The sequence below is a fragment of the Anabas testudineus genome, chromosome 23, assembly GCF_900324465.2.
Source record: "Anabas testudineus chromosome 23, fAnaTes1.2, whole genome shotgun sequence".
Lineage (NCBI taxonomy): Eukaryota > Metazoa > Chordata > Actinopteri > Anabantiformes > Anabantidae > Anabas > Anabas testudineus.
In genome coordinates this window covers 10,151,223-10,168,228 of record NC_046631.1, presented here as the reverse complement: position 1 = coordinate 10,168,228, position 17,006 = coordinate 10,151,223, and the positions used below count along the sequence as shown (strand labels likewise).

The following is a 17,006-nucleotide window of genomic DNA, read 5'->3' as shown; positions in this document are numbered from 1 at the left end:
AGAAAGTGTTTTTTTCTGTGTGCACATGTGCCAAAGGCACATTTACACCTTTGAAGTAGCTGGTTGTCATACATGAGCATAGTCAATTGTTTCTGCAGTCTTCTTTGAAGTCGTCTTTGAAGGAGTGTATGGAACAAGCAGTCTCTCTCCGCTCTCTTCCATTCTGTGTTTTTGCAAAACTATATTATACACTATAGTTTTCATCTGCAAATACAAATGATATGTTTGTGTCTTAATGTGTAGTTGTGTAGTTTTAAGAAGGAAAATAGAATTGGAGAAAGAAGAAATGAGAAGAAATGGAGGGAGGGAGAAGGTTGATATTCATTTTTCTTTGCTGTAATGTAATTGGTCTTTTGAGAGTTTTCCACATCTTGCACTTTATTTGAGCTGATCTGACTGACGATGGCAAACACACACACACACACACACACACACCTACACAGGTCTTATCTACAGCTGCACATCTGTGTAAAGAGTGTAAAGCACAATATTCATGCCCTAAAGCATCACGGGGGAAGGAGTGACTTAGGTATTAAACATCAAAGCCTAGCGTCAAAAAAAAAAAGAGAGAGAGAGAAAGTAAGTAAAAAAATGTACATGCGTCACTGTGCCTGTGTTTTCGTCATTCTGTAGGTCATATCAGTTAAAGTACTCTTGCAACATTGCTTTTAATCAGCGGGTATCTCTTCTCCTTCTAGCTCAAAACAGGATATGAAGCAAGTCCACTTCCTGTGTGGCATTATCTGCTCTGATAGTGAACACACCTCTCTCCATATTGGTTCTCTTTTTGATTTCCCGTTAAGTTATTGCTGTTGTTGAACCTTATATTTTCTTTTTAAAAAATTATAGGTTTTTATGTCATTAGATGGTGTGAATTTCTATGGGCTGTTGCACTCAACTTAACTTTACGAGCCACAAAAAAGAAAAAGAGTTTCCGTCTAAAATGAATCCAGGACTAAAAAGGTTTTCCAAATTCCTTCGTTCCTGTTCCTTTGAAGACAATACCCCGCTTTGATGTATACTGAACTTTGCTGCAGCTTCAATATCCATGGTGAGAAGCAGCAAATGAAGGCTTTCATTCTGACATGCAGAGTAAGAAGTTTGCATCCAAAATGACTTTTTCTTACCACTTGAAAGACATTACAGGTTCTCTGAAGAGATAAAAAAACGACACTTCTGAAGAATTAGGGAGTAATTTTAACATTTTTAAATTGCCTAAGGTAATGTGTTTGAAAATGGGCTTGAACGTTGGCATGAAACTCTCAATCCTGTCTGTTCAGCTGCAGTGAAAAACCTAAATCTGAGGCATTTTGCTTCCTTCCCCACCCCCAGTTGATGGAGTGCCGTTATGTGGTGTTTAGAATCGATCTATAACATTTTGCACAAACAAATTCATGATTTTAAGGAAATATCTTAATGAGTATTGTCTGAAATACATAGATATTGCTTACTATTAAGATCTGCTGCTGTTAGTATCATTAAATGTCTGTGTATTCCTGTGATGTAAAATCAAGGAGGAACTGTCAGATTGTAACTGAAGAAGGGTTCAAACAGAGGGCAGTGTTGCTCTGCCTGCTGGGAGGCTTTTTATGACATTTGACCTCTTTACCTTTCAGGGCTGTAATTAAATAAAAACTTTTTTGGAAATCAGGAAGAAGGGAGGAGAGTTAAATCAGTAGAGGAGAGTCAGAAATCTCTGGTAGCAGTAGTTTTATGCACTGCAGCTCCTGAGGTTAATTACGTTGGACGCCATCTGCATATCTGACTAATCCAACAAGTGTCTGCATTCTTGCCACAGAACCTCTCCTCTATTATCTAATCTCAATTTGCCTGCTAATTTTATTTATACCCGGCTGATGGGCTTTTATGCTCTTATTCAGAGCACAGAAAACAATGAGGAACCCTACGTGGCAGCCAGCTGAGGTTTGGAATTTAGACGTGAAACAAGGTAGAGGAGAACAGGACAAATTTGATAAGAAAAGAATTCACCAAGGTAAAACTGGTTGGTGTCCAATGTGGGATATTTATTTTTCTAGCAGGTACAGCCTATTATTTACCCTCTGGCAAGTTTTAAACTGGAGAAGAAACAATAAATTTACTGGTGACAGACTGTTTCACTGTGCAGCAGAAATAACAACACAGACATTAAAGTCTCTTTAGGAATATTAAGGACTATTGTGGGAATATCAACAGTAGCAGAGTACTGTAGAAAAGAAAAATACCACTTCTAATTAGCCATGAGTGCACCACTCCGCACCACGAATCCATTGAATCGCTGTCTTTGGTTTTTAGATTATTAATGGGCAGCCCATTCTCATACGTGTTTTTTTAAATATGGAAAATCCATGTTTCACTACTTATTCTGGATTTAAAACTGAAAGCAGAATAATTCCAACAACGATCCAACAGACACATAACACTACCTACTGCTTTGTAAAGTTGCTATAGCTGACATATTAGAGTAAATTTCAGGCTTTTCAGTCTTCACCAGCTCCTACTGTGGCTAGATGCTCTCCACCTGCATAATTTGACATTATGCAATTTAGTTTATAGTAGATTTAGGAAAATCTTTTTAAAAAATGAAGCTTGCTATGTTGTTTTAGCCATGACTGTGAAGACTGAGGCTTAAGTACTTTGGTAAATAAGGCATAAAAACCAAGCCATTAGCTACAGGAGGCTAGAAAGCAGCATAGAGATGCTGAGTTTGGTCTCTGTTTGTCAGGTTTGGCAGCACCTGCACATAAAAAATCCTGCTCCTGAAAGTAACCATTTACAAAATGCTTGTGTTAAATGTCTCGCCCATTACCGGTGTCACTGCAGACACATACGTAACGGTGCACAACGTGAAATGGTGATGTAAACTCAACACCTTCAGCTTTGGCCATCACAGTGAGGCTCACACACACACCTACACACACACTGCCAACAAGGTTTACACACAAACATATATTTGTTTATGCAGGTTTTTATGAGAGTTAGGGTATGACTGCTGAGTTTCTGCATTAATGCATTACATTTGAAGGTGTGTGGAAGAGGTGGATTGTATCTGGGGCCATATAGTGCTCTACTCACATGACTCTTTGTACAGCAAGTTTTAATGAATTGCTGGGCAGGTTGGTTATTTCAGGTTTGCAGCATCTGTGTGGGCGAGGGCTGAAGGTTGGGTTTCTTCAGTGAACAGCTATTTGATATAAAATCTGGTTCAGGGGAAAGTATGGAACAAGCTATCTTTCCATCCAACTAGTTTTATGTGATCAATAGGGTTACCGAATTATTTATTAGAAGACTTATGTGATTAAAAAGTTGTGGAAATGGACTGAAGCTGGATGAGGATGAAGTGATTGAAATAAAACGGTTTATAAAATGTGGACCAATTACCACAGAATCTGACCACCAGTTCAGAAACTGCACCACTGCAAAACGGTCACACTGTTAAATTAAATTCCTCTCACATTCACGCGTTCGTTTATTATCTATGATAACAATGGTGACTCGGTCTAAAGTTAAAAAATGCACCAACTGAGCTTTAATTCGTAAATATACAGTATTTTCTAACTTTAAACAACTGTTTATCTCAGCAATTTACAGTGAAACATTTTTTTGTATAGGGAATGTTTATGAATCTGGGGAAGCTGAATTCAACCACATTTAACAGTTGTGTAGAAGCTATTAATTTCCCTCCTGGTCTGAATTTGTGCCTTTTCTTAATATTTTGGCTTACTGCAGTAATTTCTCCGTCAGGCTCCTGTTTTTAACAACCCATCTTGCTGGTTGTATGGGTCAGTGCTGAAAGGGGTCAGCAGAGCAGTGTGATCAATACAGACACACAAATACACAACTCACTTACAGTGTGTAGAGAATCAGCTGACCCAATACAAACAAGCTTGTGTTGTGTCTCTCTGTCTGTGGTCTCCTGACCTCTGACTTCTGTATATTGAACACTGTGTGTGTCTACTGTATTGTATGGGTGTGTTTCTATGCAGTTTTATTTGTTTTGTTTCTGTTTTGTCCAGCTGATTTAGGGGCTTATTTGTGTTTTGTTTTATAGTGATTATTTATTTCAGCAATGAAGTAAAAAAAAAAAAAGTTCAGCATCCTTTGCTACAGCAGACTTGCCTTATTGATCATTGTACACTTTGATGTGTGTGTGTGTGTGTGTGTGTGTGTGTGTGTGTGTGTGTGTGTGAGCACATGCCCTCCTTTTAAAACTGCTTTTAATTCAGGTTTGTATGTGTGTTCATCTGCACACACCCAGTGCACAATACCCCTGACCTTGATCATTGTGTAATGTCTGTCAAACACAGTGGATGTTCTGCTGCCTCCTCACCACTTTAAATACCAACAGCTTCTGAAATATAGAAATTGACTGAACAAAAGTAAAAGGGATCATTAAAAGATGCAGACATTAAGAGTAAGTACTAATATTTAGGTCTAATTAGTACTTCTTTCTCGTCTGATGATCCTAGAGGGGTTCCTTTGAAAAAGAGAGGTCACAAATTTAGAGTTCTAGGAAAACCCTGGGCTTTAAGTGTACAAAAGAGTGTATGCATATATGAGCTTGTGTTTCCATGTGTCTGTTACACCCTCAGCTTGTTCAGTCTTACAAGCTTTTGGTCTTTTGTGGGTTTTATTTGCATGATCAGCTTGACCTCGATCACTTCCTTAGACTTCCAGTATGAAGAAATTGTACCTAAATAAGAAATTATACTTCTACATCCAGCAGATAAATAATTATCTACTAAATAAGTCACAACTGCAAAATGATCTGAGAATGGTTTAGAGAGAATCATGTGTATCCAAACTGCTTAAATAAATATTAAACAAACAAACAAACATCACAACCCCCCCTCTTTACTTATCTAACACTTGGCTCTTTCCACTGGGAACATGAATCCTAATGGGATGAGCCTAATTAGTCATTTCCTTGGTCCAAAAAAGAGCAGGTGCAGCTGAGAGGAGAGGTGACAAATGCAAATAAATGAAGATGTTCAGATATTCATATTTGTGTTCTGTTTTCTGATTAAGAAGCAGAACAAAATATGTGTGACACTATGCTAACAGTGCCCCATAAACACTTAAACACCCGTGGCTGTACACTGTATTAATCAGCACCTGTTACCAACCAGCAGACACTTTAGGGCTGAGAGGTTTTGTAAAGTTGGCTTTTGTTGACAAAGTATGTATATCTGAGTATTAATTTTGGTGTATTTCTTTTTCTTCTCCAGCATGTGGAAAGGCCTGAATGTCAACTGCACAGACAGCTCAGGATACACACCTTTACATCATGCTTCACTCAATGGACACAGGTAAGACTGCACACGAGTGTTCGTGTTTGTCGAGTTGTATTTTAGGTCTTAATCAAAAATCTTATGTGATGAACCAGCACAGCAAATACAAACTTAACCTGTGTTTATGTGTATGTGCAAGTGTTTGATTTAATATGTGAGGGTGTGTGTGTGTTGGACAGCATTATAAATGTAGATGATTAATAAATTATTTATATGAAACAGCTGTTAGTGCAGCAGTTTTATATAAATAATATGCAATGTCAATTAAAAATATAATCACCAAAATTTATTTCTAACTTTAAGATAATTCGCAACTGTGTTTTTCTTCCCTTTTTGTAATACTTGTATTTAAGTCTGTTTTATAGTTTCTTTCCCATTTATTTATTTATATCTCCTGGTGATTTGAAATTTAAACAGTGCCTTGAGTGTGCAATGTGCAGCCAACCTACCCTGTATAAATAAAAACCTTTATTTGAATTAAAAATGTTAGAGGACATCAGCATCCCCCAAACATATAAACAACAATAAATGGAAAAAAAGCAGATCTTCACATTTCAGAAGCTGAAACTGGCAAATTGTTATTTTATTTTATATATATTTTTCTCTGAATGCACAAAATGTTGGAGAAATACAGACAATAAATTGTTTATTCTTGGGTAGAAGTAAAAAATAAGAAGTGATGAACAATAGTGAGGTGTTTTCCTTCCTCCACCAAGCCTGTATCTTGTGCTGCAGTTAGGTTGCACATGAATGATGTTATTATACTTTTGTGTTTACTAATTACTAATTAGTACTAATGACTTTGACTAAATTGCTCAGGTTTGTATGTGGAGACTTCCTGAGGAAGCTGGGAATTAGCGCCACCTACTGTTAATTGACAGGAAACGAGTTGGCAGAAATACAGTAATTAAACTTACACATCCAGCCGGACATTATCGAGTTATCGGAGTTATTTGGAGTTGGAATTTTTTTCTCCACCTGTCAAACGTAAGTTTTATACAGACAGTGTTTTAGTGCGCTTTGTGGTCTCTGCTTACTGCTTAGATGGATTAAGTGGCTCATTAACTAGTGTTAGCTGCCAAATGCTAAGCTACATGTTCATCGGCTAACTAGCTAACTGTATCTGCCTATCGATGGATGCTAGTGGTCGGTGCACTAGGAAGTGTACAGTTTGTTTTTAGAGCTATTTTCACTAAAAACACAAGCTGCTGTAGCTGAAATGTGATATTAATTGGCGATTGTGAACTAGCGTTAAGTGAACAAGTTAGCTTAAACTCGTTTTAGCCTCTTAAAGCTGAAGCCAGCTGCGGATTTTGGTCCAGAACTGGCCTCACAAAGCGCCTTTAGATTGGTCTACAAGGCTAGACTAGACTATAATTGCTTATAATTAATGTAAATGTTGTAAAGTCACACTTGTTTTATGTCTTGCTACAATATTAGCTAGCCCTGCTTACTTCCAGCTTAAGCTAGCGTTAACGCAGCACAGGTGAGCTAATTAGCAGCCATGTTTCCAGGTGACAATTAGTGACACCTGCTGATTAGTGACAGGAAAACAGTGTTTGTGGGGCGACAAATTAAAAACAGTGTTTTAAACATCAGATTAGTCATTTGGACAACCTCTTTCTGTCCCAAATATCCCAGTCCGATTGTCTATTAGTGATCTTACAGACACCTGAAGACCCGACAATAACATTGAGAAGCTGCTGAATCTCAGGTTTGCTGCAGGTCTGTGCTGCAGAATCTGTCAGGACAAATATCCCTGTAATTCAAGACTTGCACGGACAGGTGCCCTTATTTATTCGGTTAAATCGTCTGCAAGGGTAGCAAACAAAAATAGTGCATAAGAAAAGATTCTTATAATACAAAACAAAAAACTTAAAAGTTTTCTTTTCTGAATTATAAACATTGAGGAAAATGTCAAAATAACGAGAACATGTAAACTGCAATGTGGCAGCAACATATTGTCATGTCCCTCAAAATAATGTGGCCCCATTAGTAAGAATTATTAGAGTTATCTGTCTTTATCTGTGCATATAGATGCAGTCAGTGTGATTATTGGAGGTTTGACACATGAAGGTTGAATCCCTCTGAAAAATCTCCTTTTCAGACAGAAAAAATTGACTTAGAGTGGATTTTTAAAAAGAATTGCTTTATATCAAAACTTACATACTTTAGAAACCATATAATCTGCAAGTTGGATGATAACAGCCATTGAAGTTAGACCAGAAATGTTTTCCCCTGATTGCCTCACAACAGTTTAGTATTGTTCTTTCTTTTTTGGGACAGTGCCATGTTCTATTGGGCAACATAATTAATTGTGAATAATATTTTAACAATTTCAAACACTGTATCTGGAAAAAGCTCAACATGTGTCTCTAACTGTTTAGAAATACCGGGCAGTTGCCTTTCTTCACCTGAGCCTGCTGAGAAAAGCATGTGGATTTGCTTCAAGCTTGACCACTATCCCAGTTTGCTGGGACTGAAGGATTAGTACTGTGTATTGGGGGCAATTATGTGGATTTCCTCCTTCAGATCTGGCAAAGAGCAAGGGGAGGGAGAGGAAAATGCAGCCTCACAGTGAAAATTAGGCTGCCAACAAAAAGCTGCAGAGGAGTGATTTATTGTTAAGGTGGGAAAGTACAAAAAAAACTGGTAGTTACGATATAGACATATCTGTTTTTTAGGTAGGGTTTGAATTGTTTTGAGAAGATTAAAACCTTTTGCAGTGTGTTACCACATTAAAAACCTTTTGCTAAAGCATGCAAACTGAATCCAATAAGCAAGAAGTAAACATTTTTTACTTGACCCAGAAAGTACCACATTGTGATCAAGCTGTTCAACTGGCACTTAAATCTGAGAAAATTATACCAAATATAATAAATTATTGAAATGATCAAAGACATTCATTAAGCATGTTGGCCCTGCATTTACCTCTGCATCTGGAAGAGCTTTTGCCCTTCTCTATCCTTTGCTTCTCTCCCTGACATTTTGAATGCAAATGAAGCACTTCACCTTTTATCTTCAGACAGAGGTGACAGCTACAGCTTAAGGCTTCTTATTATGACACAGTATTGCTGACATTATTACTGAGCAGCAGCTAAATTAATTTTTAGCACACACCCCAGCTCTGTGATTTGTCACTTTATCTGTTTGGGTAATGGAGATTACTTACAGTGGCAAGAAAAAGTATGTGAACCTTTTGGGTTAAAATGTGATCTGATCTTTATCTAGGTCGAGATTATTAACAAATATAAAATGCCTAAAATAATGAGCAACCAGGCGCTTCCTGTAGTTGTGAATTAGCCCTGCACATTGCTCAGAAGAAATTTTAGCCCATTCTTCCAACAGCTTTAACTCTGTCATTTTTTGGACGTCTCATGTGTGTGACTCTCCAAGTCATTTCATAGCATCTCTGTTGGGTTGAGGTCTGGGCTCTGACTTGGCATATCCACAAGGCAGATTTTTATTTTATCCTGAAGACATTCTGTTGTGCCTTTTGGGTTATTTTAGACATTTTATATTTATTAATTACTCTAGACGTGATAGATAGATAGATGATCAGATCACATTTTATGATAAACTAATGCAGGAAACCATGACATTTCAAAAGGTACACATTGCCACTGTATTAGTGGAAGAACATAGAAGCAATTATAGTCTCTGTTCTTACTCATTTGGTTCAACCCATTCTTCCATTTGACCCAGCTGATAAACTGATCATTGTGTAGCATAAACTAAAATACGATTGTGCATTTGCTTTTGAGTTGTACTAAAAGTTTCATGCATAGTTACGTAAAAAAAAAAACTTCTTACTATTAATAACGACCCATGATTTGACTGATCATATTTGCATTGCTTTCTTTCGTAGGGAGGTGGTGTTGAAGCTGCTTCAGTTTGAGGCATCGACAAATGTGGCTGACAGCAAGGGCTGTTCGCCTCTGCACCTGGCTGCCTGGAGGGGAGATGTGGACATTGTTCGTATTCTCATTCACCATGGACCCTCACACTGCCGTGTCAACCAACAGGTAAAGATCACAACCTCTGTTTAATTAATTCTGGGTGTTAATAGAGTCACATAATGCCCTCCCCAGTCATACAAAAAGCCATAATCCCCATGAAATGTTATCTGTTAATAAATGCTCTAGACATGCGGAGAGGCTTAGTGGTTAAGGAGGCTGCCAGTCAAGTGCAGTCTATGAGTTCACTTCACGTCAATATTCTCCCTTCAAAAATTAAATATTGGCTAAAATAGGCCCTGCTGAAGTATTTTTCAGCATGATAGTAGGGCTTGACCTGTGTCTTCTTCTTTTACAAATGAACAAACCAAAAAAAGGCTTGAAGATAGCTAAAAGGAAACACTGTCAGAACAAGAAAGGCCTTATAGACTAAACTGAAGTTGGGTACTTCTCTTCTATTTATCGGGCATGTAAACCAGCACTACCACAGGTTGTCTCATTATGGCTCCTGTCCAACAGAGCCGATCATTGACAGTTTCCAGTAATCTTTCTCTGACAGCGGGGTGAGTGTTTTAGCTCTGGGAGCATTCGGCCTGCCACTCCTGTCTTTCCTCATCAGCAAAAATGACCTTCTTCTTCTCCCTCGCTCTTTGTCTTTCCATCTCTGTCCACGGCATGTTGATTAAATCACATCTCCATGGTGTGCTGCTCTTTAAGATCAGAGCATAGAGTGTACAGGATGTGGTGATAAATCAAAAGCGTTATCCAAAATGTTAATGGTCGTTTTTAACATGCCGGTCCCTGATAGTGGTGTGGCAATGGACCCCCCAGGTTATTGGAGCCATATTTACTTTGCCCTAATAAGCACATTGTCCTCTGTTACTATTAGCCAAATCATTTTCCTTTGAGAGTTGTTAAAGCCTAATAGGTTGCCATGATAAATGATGTCCCTTGACCATGAAATGAAGAGGGTTGTCAGCAAGTGAACACAGGTAATTCTCTTTTTCATTCCATCACTGATTTGTAGAGCTGAGTGGGCTGCTGGGCAGCCAGCATGGACAAAGAGTGGAAGCTGCTGATTGAGACAACACGGTACATAAATGCTGTGTGAGTCTTTGTGTGTGTGTATATATAAAGTTGTCCTGTCACCTACATTTGAACTGCTTCAGTCAGTGATGCAATACAACTTCCAGCAAACCCTGGAGATGCAGCTTCTTAGTGCTGTTTTTACAGGAGGGCAGCTTTTTTAGCTATAAGAGGTAATTTTCCACTTTCAATAAAAGTTAACAATCGACAGACCAGTACTGTTGTGTCAGTATTTGGTGTGGTGTGCAAATAAAACCCCAGCTGAGAGGATTTGTTTTACATGCAGCCAACATCTGCAAAGATTCAAGCTGTGGCTCCATCACAGTTTGGTCTCCTAAGTAACTGTTTTTCTGGATCAGTGCATTTCTTAATAGCACTGAATCTGATGCAAAATAGTGTGGAGTTGTTGTTTTTGTTCTCTAGTGTTTTTGTATGAATTTGTATTATGGTATGTTGATATTAAGACTAGTGTGTTGAAGGACTGAATGTAAAGAACAAATGAACTGTTTTCTGTATTTTCTTTCTTTGCCTGTTTTTTCTTCTCCAGCAAACGTTAAAGTCTATCAAAAGTCTGTCATCTGTAGATACACTAGTATACAGTAACACATTGGTGTTAATGAATATTTACCCAATTATTTAGATATGCATTATTGTGACATATTAGTTAATTAAAAATGCTTCCATCAAACTAGAAATGTTAAGATTACATTACTTATTTTTAATGGTTCATATAATGTGTGGGGATGGTAAATACCATAACTATGACTATAAGGTTTACTTTTTGAATATAATGTAAATTAATTTAATTTTAAAATTAGCCCTTCTTGCCTCTCTCTGTATTGTGCAGGACATATTGCATTGAGTCTTGTTTATTAAAAGGCAGGACATGACTGGTTTTACTCCTTAGTACAATAAACACTGGTGAATATGCTAAGTTACAGAGTTTGTTTGTAGCTTGCAGGCATAAATTTAAGAGTTTGATTTCAGTATTTGTGTTTATGATGCCTAAGCTGCATATCTCTCCACTGTCTGTCTAGTCTGCAGTAGAGGGCACGGCTTGCGTGCATTAATCTGGGTGATATACTGAGGCTGATACATGCTCTCACCCATCATCAAGACTTATAGCAGCAAGCCATTGGCTGCACATTACCCCGTTCTCAATCATATTACTTTTCCCATGCTCACCATTACTTGTGTCTAATGTTCAGGGTGTGTGTATATACTGTATATTATCTGTGTGTGCATCCTAGTTTTATTGGGAGACTCCAGAGAGGAGCACTCTTTTTCTCTTGTTTTTTTTTTTTTTTTAAGTGAAGCAAGACTGTGAAAGAGAAACACCCCTCGTCTTTGTACAAAATGTGTGAAATGGTGACCTGAGTTTGGGAAAGGTGCAGGTCAGAGCTGTAATCAGAATGAAAGGTCCTGAGAGCATAAAGAAAGCAGTAAGAGAGCTCGCAGAGGTCTGTAGGTGGGCCAGTTTCATGCTGTAGTTTACAAAGGATCATTTGAGGTTTGTGGATGTTATTAATTGGCGGTAAAACAGTTCCAGCCCACTGTTTACAGTCTAATTGGTCCCAGTAGTTCCCATTCACAGTTGTTTTTATTGTGTGTGAGTGTGTATGTGTATTTGTATGAGAGAGGTAGGAACTGTCTTATACTTACTGTGTGTGTGTGTGAGTGAGTGAGACAGTGATTGATGGCGAAAGATTGCTTGTTTACTCATGGTTTGCACTCTGCTTGCAGGGCCAAATGCCTGTTTTCAGGTCTGAGGTGTTGCTTGTTGTGATCTCTCCATCTCTCACTCAGATTAAATTAACTGAAGCATCAAAGTGATGCTTCACTTTAGGTATCTACCTGAGGATACTTTTTTTTGTTTGTTTGAAAAATATAATCTTAAAAAATAAATAACTGTTTGAAATCAGTTTAAAGTCTTCAACCACAGAATTATCTTTTAGTTGCAGCTGTACAGCTTTGTATATTTGGCCTTTATGGGAGAGGTGATGCATCTCAGCCTAATAATTCTACAGCCAAAAAAAGAGGAACATGAGGGTTTGTCAGGAGAAAATTACATGGAGTAATAATTAGTAATAATTAGTACTAAGAGACATTAGGGGCAACAGGAGGAAGTTTGTTGAAATGCATTATATAAAGGTAGGAGTAGCGGCAGGTCCCACTTACCAGAGTGCTAAGGTAACCCTCTCTTTTGCCACTTCGAGCACTTTAATGTCACAATTGTTCCATTTGGCTTTTGTGGAGCCACATTATTATATTAAAATGTAATGGATGTGTTGCTGAGTGGTACAGTAACAGTCTTCCTGGTACATTCAAGGATACTCTAATCTTTCAAAACTGAAGAGATGTATACACAAGGTCTGCTTTTGCGGACAGTTTTTCAAAAAGATGACTGCGACACCTCAGTGTCACAGCCGCATAATGTTCACCAAAAAAGGGAACACAGTGTTTGCAGTTACATCTAAATGAGGAGGTTTCAGAAGCTTTTCAGACGCTGAAGATACTGTAGCTTTTAGACTTTCAATACACACACAGTCTTTTAAAATATTCTTTTTTGGTTCTGCTTTAAAGTCTTTAGTTAAGTATTGTTCCAGGATAACTGAAGGACACCTGCATTGCTTTTAAAGATTTCAGGATGAGACAATTATGATACAGGAATTTTACCTCAAAAATGGATCATAAAGACTATTTTTCTTGTTTCGCTGTGACTGTATGAGGGACTGTTTGTCTTGCAAACTGTTAGTACCACTGACATACAGCAGATGTGGTGTGTTTGTGTATGGAACCAGCATACAACCTCTGGGCTTCTTCAGTATGGGGCCTCCAAACTAGCCAATTTAAGGGTTGTTCTCTGTGTATGTGTGGGTGACTGACTAGGTCAAGTATGTCCCCCTGCGCTGCAGATACGTCTCAGGAATGTTTTCTTTTCCACTAACAAAAGAAAGGAGAGCTATACTATTTCTTTCTCTCTCTCTCTCTCTCTCTCTCTCCTTGCTCTTGCCCTCTCTTTTTAAATTCTCCTTTGTTTTCTCAAAGGAGAAGAACAGAGATCAGCAACAAGCTTTGGAGATAATAAAAGCGATTAGAGGAATGGTACTGCATTGTCTCTGTGCTGCAGATGGGTCATATTTTTGTTTGTTTTCACGCAGACATGTAGACACATGCATTAAATGCTTCTTCAAACCTATAAAATATATGAACAAAGGCTAGAGTTCAGCAAATTGCTTGTCTGCTCTGATTCCCCAAATGCTGTTCCACATTTCTGCTAGTGTTTATTAATCTTTCAGCTTTGGTAGTTCATTGTATGCATTTCACACTTGAAAATAAAACCATATGTTTCCTGATGATCAACATGTGAACACATACTGCTATTACTACGAGAAACTGCCCTGGGAAAGTCCTTACTCAGGCATCGCCTAATGCCTGCCTGCTGCTGCCAAAACACACAGTTACACTGAGCCATAGGATGTTTTCCTATGAGTAATCTATTAAAAAAATGTTATGTCGTATGTTTTCCACAGCCTGACACTTGACAACGATGCTTGTCGACGTGGTCAACCTAATTAAAGTTAAGTAACAGAAAACCAGTCATCTCTTTTATATATATATATATATAATAGCACTTTGTGCTATTTTGACAGTAAACCAATATATTATGCTTAATTTATTTGATATTTTTCTTGCCAGTCATACATAGATTTTGAAATCAAACTATGGAAATGGCACACTATATCTCACCTCATTCTTCTGTGTTGCATTTTTGCTATTCCTTGTCCATAAGAAAGGCGTTTTTGCATGTAAGGGTAGAAACACAAGCAGTCCATTACATACAGGTGCGGGAATTTCAGTAGTTTTCAACAGACTTGCTTGGAGATCTTCTCTTGTTGGCCTGAGTAGGTTATGTATGTTAGCAGCCTGGAGCCCACACATGAGGATACCTAAATTATACTGTATGAATCTGGGATGATTAAAAGCAACCATTCGCCTGCTGATTTTTAGGGGTATCTTTATAAATCCATTCTCAAATGGTCAGAACATCATCTGAATAATCATTGAGAAATTCTCAGTTTGTGTTTTCGAGAGCTCAGGCTGCAGCAGACAAACTAGTCCTGCAGTCAATTATTATTTGCTTTTTAGTGAAAAGGAAAATGGTTAAATAAGTAGCTACAGCCCTCATTTGGTTAGCATAGCATAAAGGAATTGTATTTAATTAATATAAATTTTTCAAAAGGTAACAAAATCTACTCACTTCCAACAATGTTTAACTTATCTTTTTCTTTAATATGTCATTTACTGTATACATAAAAATGGAGAGATGAATTCACATGCATAATAGAAGACAAGATCAAGAAGGAATAAAGTTTTACCTTGTGTGTTTCTCTTTTTTCATTCTGTTTATTTACCCAGATGTCCCCAGGCAGTGCGCTGAGCTACCGGGATTATGAGATTAGGAGATGGTGTAACATAGACATATCCTATCATTTCATCAGCATTAACATGGTGTATGTTCAAACAAATACCTCTGCGCTTCACCCACTATGGTTTGTTTGAGATGTGGCCTGTCTGATAAGGGCTTGCTTATTTATGTGGATGTAGTTGGTTGGTTGATGCTGTGCAGATAAACTGAGATAGCACTGGTGGCATTTTTACTGCGTGTGTGTGTTTGTGTGCAGGTAAATGTTTTGTAATATGACTTTAGGTAGATGATGTATGTGTGCTTTAGTTAAGAGAAAATGAAGGAGATGCTGCACATATAACAAAGATGGAGAGTATCATAAAAAGGGAATGGATTCCTCCTTAAACAATAATAAACCCATGCAGCTGTCCAGTTAAAGAGCTAGGATGGCAATAATTTTCATTACTCAGCCTCTTTATATTTGTGACCATTAGCTGTTCATCAGCACCATGTTCTGCTGAAAAGAAAGCACTGTCATCCCTTTGTATGGGCATGTCAATAATGTTCTGCTATGCCTGTTGTGGCATTAGTAGATGGCTGCTGCTCAGAGTCCAATCAGCAACAATACACAGAGTGCTAGATGATATTGGAAACCTGTCCCAGCGAGTGAAATGGAAATATATAGCCTGCTCTGAGAAGATGGAGCGACTTTTTTTTTTCCTGCTCTCTCTCCACCTCTTCTGCTCTATCACTCATGTACTGTCACTCTTTGTCTCTGTTCAACTCTTTGTCACTCTTCTTTCTGTCAGAGAATTGCGTTTTTTCTATCTTAAGCTGTATGTGTGTGTGTGTGTGTGTTTGTGAGGTTCAGCAGATTGAACTGACAAAACTGTTGGCTGCAGAGATAGAATAGGACACAGGCACCATCAATGGTGGCTGCAGTTCCTTCCTTTTAGTGGCTATCATGTCTTGGTCTTGATTTATCAGTCAGTTTGAATGATGGTGATAGGTTTCTTCTTTGCTTCTGCAGACTTGTTTTGTGTTGAATCTGGAAATGTAATGTAATTATACTGTCAATATGTGATCCAAATGTAAATTACCACATGCAATCATTTTTTTTTTTTTACACAATCATATCTTATCGTTTTTAAACCTCTTCAGTGTGGTTAATTTTCTTTTGTCTAATTGTATGATAATACAATACATGAGTATATTACACTGTGATGACAGTATACAGTATAAAGTAGATTAGAATAAGGCAAGATAAAAGTTAAATGATCCCTCACTCCAGTGGAAAAGAGTAAGAACAGAATATCCACACAGGACTAGAGCAAATGGAGTTTATTAAACATAATGCAACCAGCAATTACACCAGTAAACTGTGATGAATGTGAATTATAGTGTGCATGAGTGTGTGATTATTGTGCTTACAGTACAGTGGACTTGCAATCAGAGCTGCTTTGGAAGGTTCCACTCTATGAATGGAGGGGAGTGTGGACCAATGGGGAAAACGTGATGTGACTGACAGAGGAGGAAGCTAAGCTCTCAAGCATGTTGTGGTGTTTTAGTAGCTAGATCGCATGTCTATATGCCTTCATATAGGGCCCCTTTTAGTGTCTCTTCATCTTTCTGTCACTGATCAGAGAGGTAAATAAGAGAGGGGGAGGCACGGTTGTGGCTCTAGAAAGGCCTGAGATGAGTTCTGAAGAAGAAGTGTCATGCTGTTTTGGAAGTTTGAGGGGGATATTTGAGGCAGGAAGTATTTATAAATTAGACATTTGTTTAAATTGTGATTAGAGGAGGAGATGAACTATAATTTGGAAAGCAAATTGCCTCTATTTTGATTAATTTAATTCAGGATGACGTGTTCACTTCAATAGACTGTGGCAACATGGTTTAGTTTTGCCCTCAACAAACTGTAGGAAGTGACTTGCTGCTGCTCTCCCTGTAATATCAACAAATGCCTGAATGCATATAGACAGTACATGCATGCTTCTTTCACATGTATGTACAATGATCCAAGATGGTACGCGATATGGCCTGGCATATGCAATATTGTGTATTAGCAGTAGTTAGTAGTGGTGTGTATGGCCTGTGTCCCAATGAGGACAAACTATAAACTGACTACTGACTGTTGCGCAATGTGCTGGGACAAGTTTAATCCACAGTGGCTCCACCTTGAAGAAGAGAGGACTTAAAGGATCTACTACTAAGATTTTGCTGCCAAATACCTCAGGGTAGTAGCAGAGGTCTTGTAGGGTCCATGAT

At 38.0% G+C, this 17,006-nt stretch overlaps 1 protein-coding gene across 5 annotated transcripts in view; it reads left to right on the top strand.

Annotated features, from left to right (window-relative positions):
- The window catches only part of anks1b (ankyrin repeat and sterile alpha motif domain containing 1B), a 166,214-nt gene that overhangs the window by 33,694 nt on the left and 115,514 nt on the right, over positions 1-17,006 (top strand). For all 5 annotated transcript variants that reach the window (XM_026362154.1, XM_026362157.1, XM_026362155.1 and 2 more), the window contains exons 2-3: positions 5,226-5,306; positions 9,157-9,313. In XM_026362154.1, coding sequence (XP_026217939.1) covers positions 5,226-5,306; positions 9,157-9,313 — 238 coding nt within the window. The remainder of the gene's footprint in view (positions 1-5,225; positions 5,307-9,156; positions 9,314-17,006) is intronic.